Source organism: Mobula hypostoma, chromosome 18 (genome assembly GCF_963921235.1).
Source record: "Mobula hypostoma chromosome 18, sMobHyp1.1, whole genome shotgun sequence".
NCBI classification, from domain to species: domain Eukaryota; kingdom Metazoa; phylum Chordata; class Chondrichthyes; order Myliobatiformes; family Myliobatidae; genus Mobula; species Mobula hypostoma.
This window is the reverse complement of record NC_086114.1, coordinates 61786048-61809922: the sequence shown is the minus strand read 5'-3', so window position 1 is coordinate 61809922 and position 23875 is coordinate 61786048. Positions and strand designations below refer to the sequence as shown.

Here is a 23875-nt window from a genome sequence, read left to right as displayed (position 1 = left end):
TTATCATCTTGTATTATTTTGGATACAGCTGTTTAAATTATCTGTATGTTTTAAATTCTTTTGGCAGTTTTGAAAAGCTCAAAGGAAGTAGATTTCAAGATGTTTGCCAAGATGGATGCATTTAATGTTGTTGTGTGTGATGAGAAATGCAATATTGCAGATATTCGAGTACAAGGTAAGATATGGCCCTTTTGTATTAGAGTCATAGATGAAATTAGCACATAAGTAGGCCCTTCAGCCCATCAAGTTGATTCTGACCATCAGCTACCAATTTGTACTCATCCACATTCTCATCAATTCCCACACATTTAATTACACTAAGCTACACGCCATGTACAATTTATGGTGACTAATTAACTTATCAGCCAAGATGTGGCAGGAAACTGGAGCACCAGAGGAACTCCATGTGGTCATGAGGAGCATGCAGACTTTGCTCATACAATACCTGAGGTTAGGATTGAACTTGGGTCTCTGGTGCTACAAGGCAGCAGATCTCCACTGTGCCTCCCTTATCGAGATGGCAGATTATTTAGAACAAAATCTTCCACGTCACTGGTTGTATGATAGGATTTACACTGCTCTGGCCCAAATTCATTCCTCTGAATTCAATGAATTTCAGAAACAATGTTCACCTACACTGCTCTGTCACTGATACTGTGCTGATGACTAGGATGAATTTTTAAAACAAGGAAAATTGCCACAACTCAACTGTATTTATAATTTTTCTGTTTTATAAGTTGTCAACCAGTTCTAAGGTAGTTGGCATTTATAATCAAAAGTATCAGAAGTATCAAATGTCAAATCATGTGAGGTTGGTGAGAAAGTTTATTTGGATTAACTTGTAGTTCTCCCTCACTAAAAGCTATGGGAATTAAATTGAAAGTGAGTATAATGAGTTGTGTAGTGTTGAACCCACTGCTCTGGATCTTGTGAACAATAAAATTAAAAGTGAGGATTGGCTACTGTTGTAGTAATTAAGACATCTGTAAGTAATGGCATGAAGAGGTTAGTTAAAGGAAATGAGTGAAATAAGACTTCTATATACCTGTAGGTAATAAGAATGGGCTGCACAAAGTCAACAGGCCATATGTTACTGGTGAAGTTCATAGAACAGAATGAATGGCACAGTGAGGCATGGGCTTGGGCTGGTAGAGATTTACTGTCCATATTTAAATATACCTGTATCCTCGGACTTCAGATACAACTTGGAGTCCCGCCACCTGCAGAAGCTTTTGGATGATTTGGCTGCATCACCCGGGGTGAAGAGTGGTGGACAACTTTGTTGAGTGGTGTAGCTGAATTACCCGCAGCTCAACATCACTAAGACAAAGGAAGTGGTGGTGGACTTCAGGAAGGTGAAAACACTTTGCATTCCCATCTCCATCAAGGGAATGGATGTGTAAGTCATCCAGGACTACTAATACCCGTGAACTCACCTGGACGATAAACTAGACTGAAAATACAGGGCCTCTGTACAAGAAGGGATAGCCGATTGTACTTCCTGTGAAGGCTCCGGTCATTTAACATCTATAGATGTTCTATAACTGAGTGGTGGCCTGCTCGGGCAGCAGGGTGAGAGCAGCTGATGCCAAGAAGATTGATAAGCCTGTCAGGAAGGCTGGTTCTGTTCTTGGGGTGGAATTGGAATTGGATTCCCTAATGCTTGTGTCTGAGAGGAGGATGCTGCAGTAGCTACGGAGCATTATGGACGATCCCTCTCATGCCTCCCCATGACATATTGGACAAACAGAGGAGCATCTTTAGTAACAGACAGATTCTGCTGAGGTGCACCACTGAACACCACAGGAGATCCTTTCTCCCTGTGGCTATATGATGACTCCTCATCAAGTATACAAGAATCTAGTTTCATTCCACATCTGTATTTTGAACTGTTACCTTTTAATGCACATTTTGTATTTTCTTCTGTACCTCAATGCTTACATTTTATATTTTAAAGTCTATATTTCTGCTGAGCAACCTTGCAACAATAATTTTCTTTGGGGTAAATAAAGTTTTATCTTATCTTTGACCAGGTTACAAACCAGTGATGTAATGACAGTCTGAACATGTTATTTTCATGATGCTCGATGCTGTATTAACAATATGCCTTTGAAATATGTTTAAACAGACTATGTACATCTTCACTCTTTGCCTCATTACTGAATGCTTTCCACAACTGTACAGGTTTGGATGCATTCATTTCAGTGAAGTCAAAGCAGACAGAATTCTTTGCCAGACTTAGAGATATTATTGCTACTGATGTTGATTCAAAGACACTACATAAAAAGGTAATTTTTTACATTTATTCATGGTGTTTCTTTTGGTTATTGGATTTTACATCACCTGAATATCATATGTATATCTGGAATTGTATTTGATAAAGCACACTTGCACTGCACTATAGAGGCACAAAGGAATAGAAGCTTTACTTGTTTTTTACAATAACAATCTTTCGGAATGGATGACCCTCAAATTGCAGATTCCATAATTGATTGTCTGGGAGGAAGGAGTGTGGATTTGAGGCTAAATTCAGGGCAAATGAAAGGTTCAGGTGTTGGGCAGTGTGAGACTGGAATTTGTCATCAGTGCTTATAACTAAAGCAGAGACAATGTCTATATTTGAAGTTGGGTAACTGGGCAGGTAAATAAACTAGAAATAAAGGTTTTTGAATATGTATTGATGCCATTGAAGCTATTTCTTTGGTTGTTGTGTGAGTAAACTGGCCCATTTTGTAATTCTTTTCCTTAAGTATTGTGATGGGGCAAATTGCAATATCAGGAGAAATGAGTTAGTTATTTCGTACTTAATCTGAAATAACAATATCTCAAATCAACCATCGCTCCTTTTAATTTCTAGGCTGTTTCCATTGTTGGAAATGAAGTGTTCAGTTTAAATGTAACCCTGTATCCGAATGCTATTGATGATGAGAACTATGCTGATATGTCAAAAGTGGACGGAAAAATCACTTTAAGAGTTGGCTGTATTCAGATTATATATCTGCAAAAATTCCTCATGACACTGCTGGTAAGTCCAGTCTGTTCAAAGAGGCGCAAAGGGAGGTTATTTGGACCCTTGTGTATGCTCCTCCATGTCTGACCTTCACCTTAACAGCATTTTCCTGCACTATCCCTGCATCTCTCCATTGCTTTGCTATCTAGAAATTTATAATTTATTCACACTCAGTAACTGAGCCTTCATGGGCATCTGGGGTGGAGAACTCAAAAAAAAAAATCCCTATGTTTAATTAAATTTTAATTGTTGTAAAATTAGTGTAGTTATTGAAAATGATTTCTTGCTTCATCACAGCATAATTTACTGTTCCTAAAATTTCAGCAACAAAATCAGAATATCCAAAATGCCTTTTTAATACTTTAATTTGCAAACTTATTAGCCATGCCTTGTACATTCTCATTTAAATTATTTATATAAATGACAAGCAACAATGGGCCCTGCACAGATCCCTCCTGCGCACTGGTCAGTCTGAAAAACAACCTTCCACCATCACCCTCAGCTTCCTCCCATCCAGCCAATTAGCCATGCATTCAAATGGATAAATAATTTGATATTGTCTACCATGCTGAATATTTGGTAGGAGAAAGTGTGAAAAGATGATTATTATGGATTCAAAGTACATTTATTATTATCAAGGTATGCATGCAGTATACAACCCTGAAATTTGTCTTCCCGCAGGCAACCACGAAACAAAGTAACGCCATGGAACCTTGTTGAAAGAAAACATCACACACCCAATGCACAAAAAAGAGCAAATTGTGCAAACAGCAAAGAATGAGCTAATAACACTCAAACTATCAAACACCAAACTGCTGAGACCTTGAAACATTCTAGAAATGTTTAGTTGAGTTCATTTCAATTTGGCGCTGTGTTGTTTGTTGACTGCAGGCTGTAGAGGCAGTCCGCGTTGAAGCGCCCTGATCAAAATCGTGTAAAATAACAATTAAAAAGGAGTAATCAGAAGCACTTAACATGAACTGCAGAATCCTCTAAAAACATGTCCAATCCAAGAGCCAGGTCAATTAAATCTTGCCCAAGCCCCAAGACTCCTGCACCTTCCTCTGACAGCAGTGAGTGTAAGGGAGTGGAGGACCGGTCAACGGACAGACGGTTGACAGAAAGTGAGCACTCACTCACTTTCTGCTCTCGTCCTCGTTGATTTCAGTCTTGCCTGAGGCTATTTTAGTGAGATTGGCCAGTAATGGAACTGATCATGGGTTCGCACTCCACTATTAGGCCACACACTCCGTTCTCAACCTTGCTTTCAACCACACCAAATTCCCCTAATGGTAACTAATTCATATCAAATTGGATAGTTGTGTGTTGATCCCATTGAGCATGTAACCAAGATTTGCTTGACTTAGAGTGCTGCATTGTCTAAGATATAATTTTGGATCCAATGGCAAAGAATATTCCTCTGCCTGTTGAGTTTATGTGAAAGAATGTAAGATCATATTTTGAGTAGGAGTGAATTCTCCCATGTAAAACACAAAATGCTAGAGGAACTCAGCAGGTCAGGCAGCATCTATATAGGGGAAAGAGCAATCAATGTTTCCAGCTGAGACTTCATCAGGACTTTCTCTTAAGGCTTTGGACATCTCTGTTTTATAAAGTAATTTGAACAGGTTTTGTGCCAAATCTAAATTGAAGTAGAAAGATTCAATTTATGAAGAGGTGCATAACTTTAATAGTGGGTTGAAAATATCAAAACTCACTCAGTTTAAATTTATTATGAGGAAAATATGCTTTTAATGTGCTTATCTGGAACTGAAAAGTGATTGTAATACAGACACACTATTTCTTGATGTATTTCCCTTTAGAACTACTTTGACAACTTCCAAGCAGCAAAGCAACCATTAAGTGCAGCCACAGCACAGGCAGCAGAAAAAGCAGCCTCCACTGTGAAGGATTTTGCTCAGAAGAGTTTTCGACTGGCAATGGACATTCATTTGAAAGCCCCAGTTATCATCATTCCTGAATCCTCCATCTCTATGAATGCCTTGGTTGCAGATTTGGGGTTGATCACTATTCAGAATAGATTCACTCTGATCCCAGGCAAAGAATTCTCTGTACCACCAGTCTTGGATGTCATGGATATCAACCTAACACAGCTGAAACTTTCAAGGTTAGTTTTAACATTTTTATCTTGCTCCTTAAAATGTTTCACAGATTCAAATAATTTGAGATCAAATTTTCTTAAAATAAATTTCAGTCTATGTAGGAATATTTTGCTATTCCTTAGTGTTTTCATAGAATTTTGTGCAGTATTTCACGTGTATGTATTTGGCGTGACTTTATATATGAAATGCAAATGAATTGTTGTAGAAGTTTAATCTTTTGCCACTCTAGCTGCAGGTGAATTATAACCTAAAAATGTGTTTGACTCTAAAGACTGGATGGTAATAAATCAGAATCTGGTTTATTAACACCGGCATGTGTCATAAAATTTGTTAACTTAGCAGCAGCAGTTCAATACAATACATAATATGGAAGAAAAAAATAATAATAAGTAAATTAGTTATAGTATATGTATATTGAATAGATTAAAAACATGCAAAACCAGAAAAAATGGATGTTAAAAAAGTGAGATAGTATTCATGGGTTCAATGTCCATTTAGGAATCGGATGGCAGAGGGGAACAATCTGTTCCTGAATAGCTGAGTGTGTGCCTCCAGGCTTCTGTACCTCGTACCTGATGGTAACAGTGAGAAAAGGGCATGCCCTGGGTATTGGGGGTCTTTAATAATGGACGCTGCCTTTCTGAGACACCGCTCCTTGAAGATATCCTGGGTACTTTATAGGCTAGTACCCAAGATGGAGCCGATTAAATTTACGACCCTCTGCAGCTTCTTTCAGTCCTCTTTATAATGCTAGTGTTTGTACACATAGTTTTGTGGTAATTTTTTTGTTAAAAGAGGATGTAATTTGCAGTGGTGAATTGCTCCCAGAGTGATCTATTTGTAAGTGTGATTGTAATGAGATCAAGTGTAGCTGTAATGTGCGATGACAAACTTATCAATTCACTACTTGCTTGTCATTATCAAGACTGAACAACATAGGTCTGCAGCAGAGCTGGAAATTGCAACCCACTTGTTGCACTGCTCTCAGCAGTGGGAAGGGAGGGTCATTTGACTAATCGTTGCATTTGCTGATTGTGCCTTTTTTAAAGGCATTCCTCAATCCTCACTCCCCCCCCCCACCCACTGCCACTCTAGCTCCCTTCATTATAGAATATGGTTATTAAAGTATAACAAATTTAAATGAGACAAAAATTTGTTTTCATGGATTAGGATCTGAAGAATTGTAGAGTAAAACAATATGAAATAAGCACAAACAGCTGACAAAGCTAACCAACTCACATAACTTGTTTTTAAATAGAACTTGACTCCAATATATCTTTTATTTTTTAAGTTCCCATTATACATGTAATGTGTAATGTTACTTAAGCTATTATTAAATGCTGCAGAATAAAATGAAAAAGCAGTGCCTGTCGTGACCAGAATAATTTGCTGACACTTTGAAACTATTAAAACTTAAAATCCCATTTAACTTTGTGTTGCTGTTAAAAATATGACCAAGCTAACTGAATTGTTTGATACTTTTCTATCCACAGCATGGAAACTTTGCCCATATTTTTCCCTGTGATTCCCATGATGTTTGTAAAATGTGTTATCAAGATGGTGCCTGTGAACCACAGTAACATACTGCGGGCTGCTTACAAAACTTCTAAATGTATCTCTTTTAAATTGCTCGCACTGCACTCTGCAGAATGTAATTCTCCTTTAAGCAACATACTTTTGAACCGTCTTAATGAACTAGCGATTTCATGATCTTCTTAAAGACTTGACGGACTTGACTCTCAAGCATGCAGTCTTCCCCAACCAGAAGCCCTGGATGAACCATGAGATCCACAGTCTGCTAAGGATCAGCTCAGTGGCATTCAAGTCTGGCAACCAAGTAAGGTACAAGAGGTCTAGGTATGATCTCTGAAAGCCATCTCACAGACGAAATGGCAGTTGTGGACTAATCTTTAATCACTGAAGAATGCTTGATATTTGTGGCAGGGCTTGAATGCTATTACCTCTTACAAAGTGAAACCAAGTGACATACTCTAGGTAACAACAAGGCTTCACTTCCAGATGAGCTCAATGCCTTCTATGTTTGCTTTGACTGTCAATACATGAAGAAACACTTCTTGAACTCCCGCAGCCCCCAGTGACCCTGTGATTTCAGTCTTCGTGGCTGACATGAGAGCATCCTTCAGGGGGTGAACCCATGGAAACCATCCGGCCCAGATGGGGTACCTGGCCGAGCACTGAAGACCTGTGCTGATTGACTGGCTGGAGTGTTCATTGATATCTTCAATCTCCCGCTTTGGCAAAGTACCCACCTGTTTCAAGCAACTTTTGATTATACTGCTGCGTAAGAAAATTGTGGCAACCTACTTCAGTGACTGTCGTCCAGTAGTGCTTACACAAACTGTGATGAAATACTCTGAGAGGATGGTGATGAATTATATCAGCTCCTGCCCAAGAAGCAACTGGGATCCACTCTAATTTGACTATTGGCACAACAGGTCCGCAGCAGATGCCATCTCATTGGCTCTTCACTCAACCTTGGAACATCTGGACAGCAAAGATGCATACATCAGGATGCTCTTTTTCAACTGCAGTTCGATGTTCAATGCTATCATCCCTTCAAAACTAACAATAAACTTTAGGACTTTGGCTTCAGTAGCTCCTGTGCAACTGGATCTCGATTTCCTCACTTGCAGACTCCATTCAGTTTGGAATGACAGCAACATATCCACAATCTCTATCAGCGCAGGTGCACCACAAGGCTGTGTGCTTAGCCCCTTGCTCTACTTGCTTTGTACTTGTAACTGTGTGGTTAAGAACAGCTCGAATGCCATATTTAAGTTTGCTGATGACACCACTGTCATTGGCCTGATCAAAGGTGGTGACGTACCAGCATGTAGAAGGGAGATTGAAAATCTGACTCAGTGATGTCATAACAACAACCTCTCTTTTGCTCATTGTCAGCAGGACGAAGGAGCTGATTATTGACTTCAGCAGGAGAAAACCAGAGTGCCATGAGCTGGTCCTCACTGGGGGATCAGAGGTGGAGAGAGTCAGCAACTTTAAATTCCTCGGTGTTATCATTTCAGAGGATCTTTCTTGGGCCCAGCATGTAAATGCAATTACGAAGTACAAGTAGTGCCTCTACTTAGAAGTTTACAAAGATTTGGCATGTCATCTAAAACTTGGACTAACTTCTATAGGTGTGTGGTGGAGAGTATATTGACTGGATGCATCACAGCCAGGTATGGAAACGTCAATGCTCTTGAACGGAAGATCCTACCAAAAGTAGTGGATATGGTCCAGTCCATCACAGGTGAAGCTCTCCCCACCATTGAGCACATCTACTGTACATGGAGCATTATTGCAGGAAATCAGCATACATCATCAGGGATCCCCACCACCCAGGTCATCCTCTCTTCTCGCTGCTGCCAGCAGAAAGAAGGTAAAGGAGCTTCAGGACTCATACCACCAGGTTTGGGAGCAGTTGTTACCCCTCAACCATCAAGCTATGGAACCAGTGGGAATAACTTCACTCAACTTCATTCAAGTTCACCCAGCCTATAACTAAACTGTTCCCACTCACTTTCGAGGATTCTTCATCTCAAGTTCTTGATATTTATTGATTAGTTACTTATTAATATTTATTTTCTATTCTTTGGAATTTGCACAGTTTGATATTTGTCTAGCCTCTTGGGTGCAATCTTTCATTGATTCTATTATGTATGTTTAATTTACTATGATTGCCTGCAAAAAAGCAAATCTCAGGGTTTATATATGGTAACATGTATGTACTTTGATGATAACTTTACTTTCAACTTTAAAATTAAGATTGGAATTACCAAGGAGAGATTAGAAAATGAAGATGGCCAATGGAAATGAGAAAATACTCATGATAGGCAGGTGAAGAAAATGAAATTAAGTAATGATTTTTTTTTAGTTTTATTAACTTACAGTGCAGCAAAAATGTAATTTAGAAATAATCAATAACAAATAGTATGCATCTATATGTGTTCTGAGCCAAGACATAATAGATTATCAGACTAGAGGGTACATGGAGCATTGTAAAACAAAAGAGCTGATTGTGAACTTCAGGTAAGTTAAAGGAACACATACCAATCCTCATAGAAGGATCAGAAGTGGAGGGAGTGAGCAGTTTCAAGTACTGGGGTGTCAAGATCTCTGAGGACCTAACCTGGTCTCAGTGTATCGATGCAGCTGTGGAGAAGGCAAGACAGTGACTGTATGTCATTAGGAGTTTGAAGAAATTTGATATGTCAACAAAAACACTCAAAAACTTCTGTAGATGTATCATGGAGAGTATTCTGATGGGTTGCATCACCGTCTAGTATTGGGGGTGGGATGGGGGGACTACTTCACAGGACCGAAAGAAGCTGCAGAGGGTCGTAAATTTAGCTGGCTCCATCTTGGGTTCTACTCTAACAAGTACCCAGGACATTTTCAAGGAGTGGTGTCTCAGAAAGGCAGCGTCCATTATTAAGGACCCCCAGCACCCAGGGTATGCCCTTTCCTCATTGTTACCATCAGGCAGGGGGTACAGAAGCCTGTAGGCACACACTCAGCGATTCAGGAACAGCTTCTTCCCCTGTGCCATCCGATTCCTAAATGGACATTGAACCCATGAACACTACCTCACTTTTAAAATATATATTATTTCTGTTTTTGCACGGTTTTTAATGTATTCAATATATGTATACCATTATTTATTTATTTACTTACTTATTCTTCTATATTATGTATTGCATTGAATTTCTGCTTCTAAGTTAACACATTTCAAGACACATGCTGGTGATAATAAACCTGATTCTAATTATAACAGAAAGTTCTTCAATGTTTGCTAATGATATGCTGACTAAGGTATTCTGTAGCAATCTAGCAATTGTAAATGTGTTAGCATTGACCACCCTGTCCCCAATATTCAAGCCCAAGACTGATCCTGAGACTACTTCTGTTATCCTCCCCTCTACCCCTACCCAACCCAAACCCTTCCTATTGACTGGAGGTCTTCCCCGCTCCATCAGCAACCCACATTTGCCAAGGGATTTGCTGGAGATTGGATTATTAGCAACAAGCTTAGTATTGGCAGAAGTCAGGAAATTCCTTATTCACACCAGTCTGGTGTGATGAGGGCCAGTTTTCTGGTTAATGGACAGTTTGGACAGTGGCTGACTCAGTGATTGATGGGTGCTGCAACTGTCCAGCCATATCATCTATGTGCTGGTTGGTTGGTAATACATTCTGAACATCAAACTAATTTCTCAGGAATGATGTGAAAGGCAGCAGACTGTTTGAAAATGGCAGTGTTACACACATGAGTTTCTGATTGACATTTTTCCATCAGGACCATGTTGCAGACCAGTCCATCTCAGGCTGACGTTGAAATATTGCAGCCCATCAACCTTCAGCTTGTAGTACAGAGGAATCTGGCAGCAGACTGGTATCACAATATCCCAAGTGTAGAAATCAAAGGAGGCTTGAAAACTGTTCATGTAAGTAACATCGAGTTATATGGGTATTTTCATTATGTTTTCATCTAAAGGTCTGCATGTAAGTTAGGGCTTAGACAACAGTGCTTTGAATGAGGTCAGTGCCAAATGACAGTCTTCGTTGATTGTATATTGGATTACATATGACAAAGTATGCAACGTGGATAGGAAATGTTGTCGGGATATCCTCTTACAAATGACTAATCTTACCTGATGTCTATTGCTTTGAAAGTATGACAGTGTTTGTACTGTTTTCCCCATCACATTTTTCCCTTCTATATGCTGTGCAAGCAGTGCTCAACTGGGAGAGCAAGATAAAAATCTGCTTACGAAACATCGCAAGTGTGCTTGTTCTTGTTAATGATTCTATCTCTGAAACGTTTTCTTCTGAAGCCCTGTAATTTTAACTTCTTGTTTTGTTTCAGGTTGTCCTCGGTGAGGAAGACCTAACTGTTCTGATGAAAGTCATTGAGCAGAACCTCAGTGAAGGAGGCCAAAAACCAAGTTCACCCAAGGCACTGAAGGATGAAATAAAAAGTAATATTAGCATAATATTGTTTGTACTAATTCACTTGTGAAACCCTGGAGTTTTACAATTGGGATAAAAAGCTAGTGAACTATGAAAAAACATCTGCATTGTTTCCAGAAAGTCTGGTGATGCTTTGGTTTCCCCCCCAGTAAGTTCTTAGGTATGTTAGTTGTTAATGCAAGTGACTCATTTCACTGTATATTTCCCTGTAGCCCACAATGTTCCACTGAACCATCCAAAAAGTAAATCAAAACCCTCCAAAAACGAATCTCTCCTACCTACATATCCCTCCATTTTCCTGACATTCATGTGCCTATCTCTTAAAAATCTCTAACGCGTTTGCCTCTACTACCATACCAGGAAATGCACTTCAGGCATTCACAACTCTCTGAGTGAAAAATATACCTCTCACATCCTCTTTGAACCTACCCTCTCTTACTGTCAATGCATGCCCTCTAATAGGAGCTATTAGATATCTCTACCCTGGGTAAAAAATACTCGCTGTCTACTCTTATCTGTGCCCCTCATAAATCTTATAAACCTCTATCAGATCTCCCCTCAGCCTTTGACGCTCCAGAGAAAACAACCCAAGTTTATCCAACCTCTCGTGAAAGCACGTGCCCTCTAAACCAGGCAGCGTCCTGGTAAACCTCTTCTGCACCCTCTCCAAAGCCTCAGCATCCTTCCTATAGTGGGGTGACCAGAACTGTATGCAATACTCCAGATGTTGCCTAACCAGAGTTTTATAAAGTTGCAACGTAACATCTGACTTTTGAACTCAATGCCTCAATTAATGAAAGCAAGCATTCCATAAGCCTTCTTACCACCCTATCGACCTGTGTTGCCACTTTCAAGGAGCTATGAACTTGGATCTCAAGATCTCGCTGCTCAGTAATGCTATTAAGGGTCTTGCCCTTATCAGTGTTCCTTCTACTTGCATTTGCCCTACCAAGGTGCAATACCTCACATTTATATGGGTTTCTTTTCCCGTATCTGCAATCGATATATATATCTCCACTGCCCTACCTTTATCAATCTCAAACGTCATCTTGTTAGAAACAAGGTTTGCAGGTTCAGCAAGGTACCAAGAAGGCAAGTGAATGTTGGCCTTCATTGCTAGAGGGATTGAGCTTAACCGCACGGATGTTATGCTGCAACTGTACAGGGTACTGGTGGGGCCACACCTGGAGTACTACGTGTAGTTCTGGTCTCCTTACTTGAAGAAGGATATACTGACTTTGGAGGCAGTGCAGAGGAGGTTCACCTGGTTAATTTTAGAGATGAGGGGTTAGATTATGAAGGGAGATTGAGTCGCATGGGAATGTACTCACTAGAATTCAGAAGAATAAGAGGAGATGTTGTAGAAGCATATAAAATTATGAAAGGGATAGATAAGATAGAGGCAGGAAAGTTGTTTCCACTGGTAGGTGAGACTAGAACTAGGGGACGTAGCCTCAAGATTTGCGAGTGTAGATTTAAGATGGAGATGAGGAGGAACTGCTTTTCCCAAAGAGTGGTGAATCTGGAATTCTCTGCCCAATGAAGCAGTAGAGGCTACCTCAGTAAATATATTTACGACAAGGTTGGATAGACTTTTGCATAGTAGGGGAATTAAGGGTTATGAGGAAGAGGCAGGTAGGTGGAGATGAGTCCATGGCCAGATCAGCCTTGATTTTATTGAATGGCAGAGCAGGCTCGACAGGCCAGATGGCCTACTCCTGCTCCTATTTCTTACGTTCTTATGAAAAACTCAAATCAAGTTGGTAAGACACCAAGGTAGTTGGGACTAAATCTGGGCAACAGAGTTGGCATGGATGAATTTGGCCAACGGGCCTCTTTCCGTGCTGTATGACTTTATGATTCTATGTCTCTAATTGCCTATTTTGTTTGTTTGAGTCCACAATCATGTAAGTAAATGTGTAATATGTTTAATTGAACTTTTTAACACTATGTATCTACTTGTAACTTGTGAGATTCATTGCCACCTTCCTTTTCAGAAGTTTTGCTTTTTAGGGAATGCTTTGCCTTTTTTTTTACTTTTGGAGGCCCAGATACTCAGAGGAACATGCCAAGCCTGATGTACTTTACAAAAGGTATCGACTCAGGTTGTATACTGCTGTGCCAGGATACAGGTTCAAATCTCTGCCTTCCTCACTGCTGTCCTGGGAGTCCAGCATGAATCCCTGTCCACTAGTGCTTGCCCAGAAATGAATCACCACACTAATTGATGTGGAAAGGCTGTCTGTGAGGATTGATGTTATAATTGCCACTTTTTTCAGATGTTATGCTTTTAGGGAATTCTCAGTTTTTTTTTAAAGATGCATTTACTTAAGTGAGTAGTAATCCCCAGCAGGGGTTAAAGTGTGCAAGGTTGTATTAGTGAAGTTTGTGGTTTTGATCGTCCAGAAAGAGAAATTAAACACTTCAAAAACACAGTTTGCCTTTTTTTTCAACAAATAAAACATTCTTGTATCTTTGCTGCATCAATAAACTGGACTTCAATATCGTTGTTGAATTTAACTTTAATAATAGTTTGTACATTGATGATTAAACAGGAATAAGTAAAGATCCCATTGAGGCAGCTAAACTGGGCAAGATTGTGGCAAGTAGTAATTCAACAGCAGATCAACTTATGGAAATAATGGAAGGAGTCGTGCCAAATGATGTTATTAAAGTTCAGCTGAACTTTGAAATCAAAGAGGTGAGTTGTGGCTTCTGAGTTTGAAAGTTAAAGCTTTTAAGAGAAGCCTCTCAGAATTGATTTTACTAATGTTGCCTATTAGTTTCAACTCCTACCTGAGCATACTGCTAGATGTTTCTTGAAATGGGAAGTTCTCTTTGGAGCAAGCTGTGTAAAAGAAAGCATATAAAAAAAACTAAATTAATTATTCACTGTTCATTTGATCCTTTTGCTTTCAGAGAAAATAAGCAAGCAAAGCTTTTAATGAACCAAATTGCAGAGGACCAACAACACAATTTGCAGTGCTGTTTTATGAAATAAGTTGAGCAGAATGAATGATGGTACCCTTTGTTGTCAGAAGCTTCAAACTCTTAGTTCAATCTTGCGTAGACTGGCAGTGAGCAAAGTTGAACAGAAATATCAAGAAATACCTCGATGACATTGCCAATAGGTGAAACTATAGCAGAATTCAGAGCAAGTGACTGCAGGCTGGGAGAGTGGAGGATGTTGATCTGAGTTATTGGCGGTGTTGGCTTTGACCATATGTGCAGCATTCTCCAGTTCAGAGCTGTTAAACTATTTCTAATTCCCCAATTTAATAGCCAGGACATGGAGGTGCCTTGTTTCACTGCGACTTAAGCTGAGGCTTGTAAACCATCTTGGATCGATTGTGGCAGGTGAAGAGCAGAGGAGTTTTGTTGACATCCTTGCCATAATTTAATCTCAAGTACCCATAATGCAGATTATCTCGTTGCTGCTTTGGAACTTTGTATTTAAATTAGTTGCTTTTTTTCCCTACAAAATTGATATATAACACTTCAAAATTAATTTTGTTCGGTATAAAACACTTTGAGACATTCTGAAGGCAAATGCACACTACAAGCACACAGCAAAATACCATAAGCAGCATTGAGATGCTTGCCCGGTGTAACTATTTGATAGACGTTGACAGGGTGTAAGGGAAGTTGTTTCTTTGAAATTATACCTATACCTTAACCTGCACTCAAGACAATTAACATGGTTTGGGACAAAATGGTACCTCCAACAATACGGAATTCTGTTGCAACCACATAAAATAATCGAAAGGAAACATCATGTGGTTTCACTTCAGGATCCTGTGCTTTCCAGTGAAATATTAGTCATCTATTAATTTTACAAAGTTATTCACATATACGTTAATGCTTCATTATTTTAGTCATTTCCATCATCTCTCATTTCTATCATTTAGTTGTGCTTTCCTGCCATCTTCCATCTTATCAGTAACATTTTCATTGATTGGGAGAGCCACAGTTCAATCCTCTGGTGGGAATGTTGGACAAAATCTAAAAAGATTAATTTTTGAATTACGATTAATCATTGATTTAATACCACAGATGAATTCTATGCTACATCACAATAGAATGATAATAAAAGTAAAAACAAAACACTGTTCAGCTATTGTGCAGATGAGTAATTGGTTTCTGTTATGATTTCAGGTCAAAGTAGAATTAACAAAAAAAATTAACAAGCGTCAAAATCCATTTCTCGTGTTTCATGTGGCTCAACTGGGAACTGAAACCAAAATGAGAAACTATGATTTGAGTGCAACAGCGTACTTGAAGAAAATTGGTTTGAACTGCTGTGAATTTACAGGTAGGATGAATGCCTGAGAGAATCACAATAAAAGTAAAATGGAGTGTGTGAAAAGGCCTTCTCCTAGTCCAGTCATTTTGATGTGCTAACCTCACCATCTCGCCACTCAGTTCTTCAGTCCAGGCATTTTGATGTGCTAACCTCACCCTCTCACCACTCAGTTCTTCTGAGCACCCCGTTGTGCTTCAGATATTCACTGAACTTTGTCAAAATGTGTATCAGTCTCAACAGTGCTTCTGATATTGATACTTATCCAGCCTGCACACTTGTTACTTAGTTTTACCATCTGTGCCTATTGCATTGTATAATCAAAACGTATACAATGCTTTTTTCCTGTTAATATCAATTCTCCACATTCTCTACTATTTCTTGTAAACCTTTAGGTTTAATCTGAATACAAGTCAAGTCAAGTCACTTTTTATTGTCATTTCGACCATAAGCTGCTGGTACAGTACACAGTAAAAACGAAATAATGTTCTTCCAGGACCATGGTACTACATGAAACAACACAAAACTACACTAGACTAAGTGAGACAACACAAGGCTACACTAGACTACATAAAACAACACAAAAACTACACTAGACTACATAAAGTGCACAAAACAGTGCAGCGCAGTACAATAAATAATAAACAAGACAATAGGTATAGTAAAGGACAAATTACAATGTAATAAATGATGTAAATGTCAGTCTAGACTCTAGGTATTAAGGAGAATGAGAATTAGAAACAAGTGTAGGTCAACTGGCCCTTTGGGCATGCTGTGTAACACATCAATGTTATGTCTGATCATGTACCAGTTTCCAGCATTATCCATGTAACCTTAGATATTCATTCTGAATTGACTCAAAACAAGGAGAATCCTTTAAGTATCTAGAACGGTAAATCAATTCATTTAAGTTATCCACGTAGCCCTAGACTTAGATACCCCTGGCCTTTAATAACCATAAGTATTTCCCTCTTAAATGCATATGATATTCAGCTTAATCCTTTTATTTAGTCAGTAAGAATTTTTTACTGAATCCATTAAAATGCTCATGATTATTAAACCTTTAACTTTTGGCTGTGAATTTCAACATTGGACTTTATTAGTCTTGTAATTAAATTGGTCTTATATTGAATGTGATAACATCTAATATTGCCACTAGTTATTGTTTACATCTACTTATAGTTCAGGTGCATTAACACCAATTATCCTCATTTTGAATTGAACTTGCAGTCTGCTGATGTCTGTTCATGTATTTCTTTTACTGTGCAAACAAACTGACTCCATTATAAGCTTTGCCTCAGAGGTATGCTGAACGTACAGTACATCATTATTGAACAATGTGTCACAGTGTTTCTCATTATAAATATTTAACATGTATTGAACTATATTTTGAAGAGCCTTTGTGCTTCCATAAAATTCTTGAGGAAAAAGCATGATTTTCTGGCAGCATTATTGTTGAATTGTTTGTTGCATGTTTCATTTTTAAAATGGAATCGTCTCCCCATGAGCAGCAGTGGATGCAGGGATGATGTTTCTTTTAGCTGGGAGTGTGAAGTCTGGGGTTTCAGAAAAAGGGGAGGCAGTTTGATTCAGAGAACACTGGAGGGCTGTGGAGACAGTGTTGTAATCATTCCAAGCATAGTTGTTACGTTATGTTAGAAGACAGCGGCTGATGCAGATGAACTGAACACACTGATGAGGGAGAGGGAGAAGTGGAGAGTCCATCATTGTGCCTGACGCTGGCCGCCTAGGCCTGAGTTGACGTAGTAGTAGTGTTATGTAGAAGGATATGGGGAGAGTGCAGGAATTGGCATTGAGGCAAAAGATCAGCTATTATTGTAATGGGTCAAAGGGTTGTGTGGGCTATTCATGTGCTCCTATTTCTTATGCTGTTACTTATATAGAAGGAATCAAATCCCCTCCTGCAGCATTGCTGAAATTAATATTGATGTGTTTTCCTCCACACGAACCAGAGTCATCCTTGCATGGGTTTACTGCTGATGAATTCCTTCATGCCCTGATTAGCTTGCATGAAAGTATCTGTTTTTATTCAAACTAAAATCTGCCTTTCTGTAGAAAATAATCTTTGAGTGTTGAGCGTTCATTAAATAGTCAAGGCTTGTGGTTGAGGCCTCAGTGTCAGTGTGTCCAGAAATTGGAGGCCCAAGTTCAGGCCAGGGTTTGGAAATTGTAGGCATGGAAGTGGCCTGTTGGAGACTTGTCTGTGTGTGATTGGGTGGGACGAAGCATCGGTGGACAGAGCTCTTGTTGTTCTGTTTAGTTGCTGTTGTATTGTTCGGCTGAAAATTGTGGGCATGCAACGTTGACAATGGATTTTGTGTTGACTCTTTCAGACTACCCCCAGCACATCCTTAGGTGTGGTGTTTGTTAACCCAAATGATGCATTTCACTGTATTCTTCAATGTACAAGTGATAAATAAATTAATCTGAATCTTTATCTTAAAAGAATTGACTTATTGTTCTGGGTACTTAAAGGATTCCCCTTTGTTTGGGTTAATTCAGAATGCAGAAAATGATCCATTCTAAATACTTTTCAGCTCAGAATAAACTTTTAAATTGTAACAGCAAAATTAACTAAATAATACTGAGAGTCAGAAGAAACAATTCACTCAACACACATCAAAGTTGCTGGTGAACGCAGCAGGCCAGGCAGCATCTATAGGAAGAGGCGCAGTCGACGTTTCAGGCCGAGACCCTTCGTCAGGACTAACTGAAGGAAGAGTGAGTAAGGGATTTGAAAGCTGGAGGGGGAGGGGGAGATGCAAAATGATAGGAGAAGACAGGAGGGGGAGGGATAGAGCCGAGAGCTGGACAGGTGATAGGCAAAAGGGGATACGAGAGGATCATGGGACAGGAGGTCCAGGAAGAAAGACAGGCGGGGGGGGGGGTGACCCAGAGGATGGGCAAGAGGTATATTCGGAGGGACAGAGGGAGAAAAAGGAGAGTGAGAGAAAGAATGTGTGCATAAAAATGAGTAACAGCTGGGGTACGAGGGGGAGGTGGGGCCTAGCGGAAGTTAGAGAAGTCAATGTTCATGCCATCAGGTTGGAGGCTACCCAGACGGAATATAAGGTGTTGTTCCTCCAACCTGAGTGTGGCTTCATCTTTACAGTAGAGGAGGCCGTGGATAGACATGTCAGAATGGGAATGGGATGTGGAATTAAAATGTGTGGCCACTGGGAGATCCTGCTTTCTCTGGCGGACAGAGCGTAGATGTTCAGCAAAGCGGTCTCCCAGTCTGCGTCGGGTCTCACCAATATATAAAAGGCCACATCGGGAGCACCGGACGCAGTATATCACCCCAGTCGACTCACAGGTGAAGTGATGCCTCACCTGGAAGGACTGTTTGGGGCCCTGAATGGTGGTAAGGGAGGAAGTGTAAGGGCATGTGTAGCACTTGTTCCGCTTACACGGATAAGTGCCAGGAGGGAGATCAGTGGGGAGGGATGGGGGGGACGAATGGACAAGGGAGTTGTGTAGGGAGCGATCCCTGCGGAATGCAGAGAGGTGGGGGGGAGGGAAAGATGTGCTTAGTGGTAGGATCCCGTTGGAGGTGGCGGAAGTTACGGAGAATAATATGTTGGACCCGGAGGCTGGTGGGGTGGTAGGTGAGGACCAGGGGAACCCTATTCCTAGTGGGGTGGTGGGAGGATGGAGTGAGAGCAGATGTACATGAAATGGGGGAGATGCGTTTAAGAGCAGAGTTGATAGTGGAGGAAGGGAAGCCCCTTTCTTTAAAAAATGAAGACATCTCCCTCGTCCTAGAATGAAAAGCCTCATCCTGAGAGCAGATGCGGCGAAGACGGAGGAATTGCGAGAAGGGGATGGCGTATTTGCAAGAGACAGGGTGAGAAGAGGAATAGTCCAGATAGCTGTGAGAGTCAGTAGGCTTATAGTAGACATCAGTGTCTCCAGAGACAGAGACAGAAAGATCTAGAAAGGGGAGGGAGGTGTCGGAAATGGACCAGGTAAACTTGAGGGCAGGGTGAAAGTTGGAGGCAAAGTTAATAAAGTCAACGAGTTCTGCATGCGTGCAGGAAGCAGCGCCAATGCAGTCGTTGATGTAGCGAAGGAAAAGTGGGGGACAGATACCAGAATAGGCACGGAACATAGATTGTTCCACAAACCCAACAAAAAGGCAGGCATAGCTAGGACCCATACGGGTGCCCATAGCTACACCTTTAGTTTGGAGGAAATGGGAGGAGCAAAAGGAGAAATTATTAAGAGTAAGGACTAATTCCGCTAGACGGAGCAGAGTGGTGGTAGAGGGGAACTGATTAGGTCTGGAATCCAAAAAGAAGCGTAGAGCTTTGAGACCTTCCTGATGGGGGATGGAAGTATATAAGGACTGGACATCCATGGTGAAAATAAAGCGGTGGGGGCCAGGGAACTTAAAATCATCGAAAAGTTTAAGAGCGTGAGAAGTGTCACGAACATAGGTCGGAAGGGATTGAACAAGGGGTGATAAAACAGTGTCGAGGTATGCAGAAACGAGTTCGGTGGGGCAGGAGCAAGCTGAGACAATAGGTCGGTCAGGACAGGCAGGTTTGTGGATCTTGGGTAGGAGGTAGAAACGGGAAGTGCGGGGTGTGGGAACTATAAGGTTGGTAGCAGTGGATGGGAGATCCCCTGAGCGGATAAAGTCGTTTATAGTGTGGGAGACAATGGCCTGGTGCTCCTTAGTGGGGTCACGATCGAGGGGTAAATAAGAGGAGGTATCCGCGAGTTGTCGCTGTGCCTCGGCAAGGTAGAGGTCAGTACGCCAGACTACAACAGCACCCCCTTTATCAGCGGGTTTAATAATAATGTTAGGATTAGTGCGGAGGGAGTGGAGAGCAGAGCGTTCCGAAGGAGTGAGGTTGGAATGGGGACAAGGTGCGGTGAAGTCAAGACGGTTGATGTCCCGTCGGCAGTTGGCAATAAAGAGATCCAGAGCAGGCAGAAGACCAGAGCGGGGTGTCCATGAAGAAGAGGAGGGTTGAAGACGGGAGAAGGGGTCATTGGTGGGGGTGGAAGAGTCCTTGCCGAAGAAGTAGGCTCGGAGACGGAGACGGCGGAAGAAAAGTTCCGCATCGTGGCGAACACGGAACTTGCTGAGGTGTGGGCGAAGGGGGACAAACGTGAGGCCCTTACTGAGAACAGAGCGTTCTGCCTCCGACAGTTGAAGGTCGGAGGGGATGGTAAAGACCCGGCACGGATGAGAGCTGGGATTAGAGGGGGGAGGGGGGAGGCTGGGGGTGTCAGTGGAGAGGGGAGGGTTGGGGTGAGAGGAAGATGGAGCCTCTGAGGGCCCAGGAGCTGACGGTGGGATCTGAGGAAGACGGGGCTGCGGAGTGGTGGTGGGGGAAGGGGAGACGGGAGTCACAACAGCAGCACATAAAGACCCGGCCTGGTGTTCAAGGCTGGAGTTGCAGTTGGTGGTTGCGTAATCACTTTGAATGTGTCCATGGTCGTTGCTGGAGTCCGGGTTTTGAATATGTCCTGAGGTGTTGGAGCTGCCGAGATCAATGGCAGGGGCCGCAATTGAAAGTTCATGCCTGCTAGCGTCGGGGCCGGCAGGCTCTGGAGTCCATAGATGTAAGATCTTGCGATCTTTGCCTAACATGACAAAGTTAAAAAAACGGCGATTGCAGGCGTGGATCCGACGGAGGATGAAATAACGGGTAGGACCATTACAGACGGCGAAGAAAGTGTCCCGAAGGTGTGGAAGGGTCTGGGATAGGGACACCAAGTAGCTCCTCATGGCGGAGAGCGTCGCCTTCAGAGCTTGACGGGAGAAGCGGCGAGAGGCAGAGTCAATAAAATGTGAGTACCTGGAATCCTCAGAAGGTCCAAATTGAGAGGCTTGGAAACGAATCCTAAAGCCAACTGGAGTAAGTTGGCGACGGAGGCACGTTCCAAGAAAGGATACATGGCTGTGATAGCGAGTTTGAGTCAAAGTGTGGTCGAAAAGTTGAAGAGCCGAAGAAATTACAGATGGGGAGCAGTGAGAGATGGTTTCACTGAACTCCCGTCGAAGAGAGGATCTAAACTTCTTCGGTGTAGGCATCACCGGAAGAGGCTTCGCAGTAGTGAATTTAAACGCAAACAACAGGAATTCTGCAGATGCTGGAAATTCAAGCAACACACATCAAAGTTGCTGGTGAACGCAGCAGGCCAGGCAGCATCTATAGGAAGAGGCGCAGTCGACGTTTCAGGCCGAGACCCTTCGTCAGGACTAACTGAAGGAAGAGTGAGTAAGGGATTTGAAAGCTGGAGGGGGAGGGGGAGATGCAAAATGATAGGAGAAGACAGGAGGGGGAGGGATAGAGCCGAGAGCTGGACAGGTGATAGGCAAAAGGGGATACGAGAGGATCATGGGACAGGAGGTCCGGGAAGAAAGACAGGCGGGGGGGGGGGGGTGACCCAGAGGATGGGCAAGAGGTATATTCAGAGGGACAGAGGGAGAAAAAGGAGAGTGAGAGAAAGAATGTGTGCATAAAAATGAGTAACAGCTGGGGTACGAGGGGGAGGTGGGGCCTAGCGGAAGTTAGAGAAGTCAATGTTCATGCCATCAGGTTGGAGGCTACCCAGACGGAATATAAGGTGTTGTTCCTCCAACCTGAGTGTGGCTTCATCTTTACAGTAGAGGAGGCCGTGGATAGACATGTCAGAATGGGAATGGGATGTGGAATTAAAATGTGTGGCCACTGGGAGATCCTGCTTTCTCTGGCGGACAGAGCGTAGATGTTCAGCAAAGCGGTCTCCCAGTCTGCGTCGGGTCTCACCAATATATAAAAGGCCACATCGGGAGCACCGGACGCAGTATATCACCCCAGTCGACTCACAGGTGAAGTGATGCCTCACCTGGAAGGACTGTTTGGGGCCCTGAATGGTGGTAAGGGAGGAAGTGTAAGGGCATGTGTAGCACTTGTTCCGCTTACACGGATAAGTGCCAGGAGGGAGATCAGTGGGGAGGGATGGGGGGGACGAATGGACAAGGGAGTTGTGTAGGGAGCGATCCCTGCGGAATGCAGGGCGGGGGGAGGGAAAGATGTGCTTAGTGGTGGGATCCCGTTGGAGGTGGCGGAAGTTACGGAGAATAATATGTTGGACCCGGAGGCTGGTGGGGTGGTAGGTGAGGACCAGGGGAACCCTATTCCTAGTGGGGTGGTGGGAGGATGGAGTGAGAGCAGATGTACGTGAAATGGGGGAGATGCGTTTAAGAGCAGAGTTGATAGTGGAGGAAGGGAAGCCCCTTTCTTTAAAAAATGAAGACATCTCCCTCGTCCTAGAATGAAAAGCCTCATCCTGAGAGCAGATGCGGCGGAGACGGAGGAATTGCGAGAAGGGGATGGCGTATTTGCAAGAGACAGGGTGAGAAGAGGAATAGTCCAGATAGCTGTGAGAGTCAGTAGGCTTATAGTAGACATCAGTGTCTCCAGAGACAGAGACAGAAAGATCTAGAAAGGGGAGGGAGGTGTCGGAAATGGACCAGGTAAACTTGAGGGCAGGGTGAAAGTAACAATTCACTGATTTTTTTCCAGGGCCTGGAATTTAGCCGTTCTGGAAGATAAATAATTCTTGTTAAATTTAGATATATGTATTCCACAAAGTTAAGACTTTTAAAGTTAAATTTAATCCTTTGTGCTTTCACCTCATTTGAGTTCTTTCTACCTTCAACATTTCTCTTCCCTGGAAGCTTTGGTGGTGGAACACAGATGCTGGAAACACCACTGCTGTCCCATCAAGCACAATGCTTCAGAGTGCTGATTTTTTTATTGTTCTTTTATTGCTGGAGACCCGGATGTTCACAGGAACATGCTCAGCTTCATGTACTTTATAAGGCATCACACAGGAACCTGGCATGAATACCTGGCCACTGGCGTTTGCCCAGAAATGAATCACCCGACAAGTTTATATGAAAAGCTGCCTGTGTTGTACTTCTCTGGCTCAGTCGAACAGCATTGAGCTGTGCAGCAAGAGGCTGCACCCTGTCTGGCAGAGTGCGTGTAGGGTAACACTGGGGACAGGTTGCACCTACTCTTTGTGCTGACAGAGACTGCAGGATACTGCAGTCTCTTACCAGTTTGATATGATTTGGCCATTTTGGCTATGCAGCCTCTCCATGCTCGTGAGCTGCATGCAAATTGTACCACATGATGTTTTAGCTAATGTAATAACTGATGGTAGTGAACAAAAGTAGAACTCTTAGACTCTATGACTCTAAGGTCCATATATCGTAGCGTTACGCACTCTATCCGTGCAGACCTTTTGGCCCATTTACACTAGTCCTACTTGCTCACATTAGGTCTGTTGTTATTCTAAGTCTTGCCTTTTGAAACCTTGGAGAAATTTCAGTGCTCCAGTGATGTTGGTTGAACTTGTTAAAAAAAAAGTTGTACTGTTTAAGAATCAGCGTTTTAATATTTTTAACTATTTTATGTT

General features: G+C 42.0%; 1 protein-coding gene across 2 annotated transcripts in view; it reads left to right on the top strand.

Annotated features, from left to right (window-relative positions):
- Nucleotides 1-23875, top strand: part of vps13c (vacuolar protein sorting 13 homolog C) — a 387651-nt gene that overhangs the window by 145434 nt on the left and 218342 nt on the right. For both annotated transcript variants that reach the window (XM_063070973.1, XM_063070975.1), the window contains exons 30-37: nucleotides 68-175; nucleotides 2185-2288; nucleotides 2858-3025; nucleotides 4834-5138; nucleotides 10454-10601; nucleotides 11024-11135; nucleotides 13683-13828; nucleotides 15283-15439. In XM_063070973.1, the coding sequence (XP_062927043.1) occupies nucleotides 68-175; nucleotides 2185-2288; nucleotides 2858-3025; nucleotides 4834-5138; nucleotides 10454-10601; nucleotides 11024-11135; nucleotides 13683-13828; nucleotides 15283-15439 (1248 nt within the window). The remainder of the gene's footprint in view (nucleotides 1-67; nucleotides 176-2184; nucleotides 2289-2857; nucleotides 3026-4833; nucleotides 5139-10453; nucleotides 10602-11023; nucleotides 11136-13682; nucleotides 13829-15282; nucleotides 15440-23875) is intronic.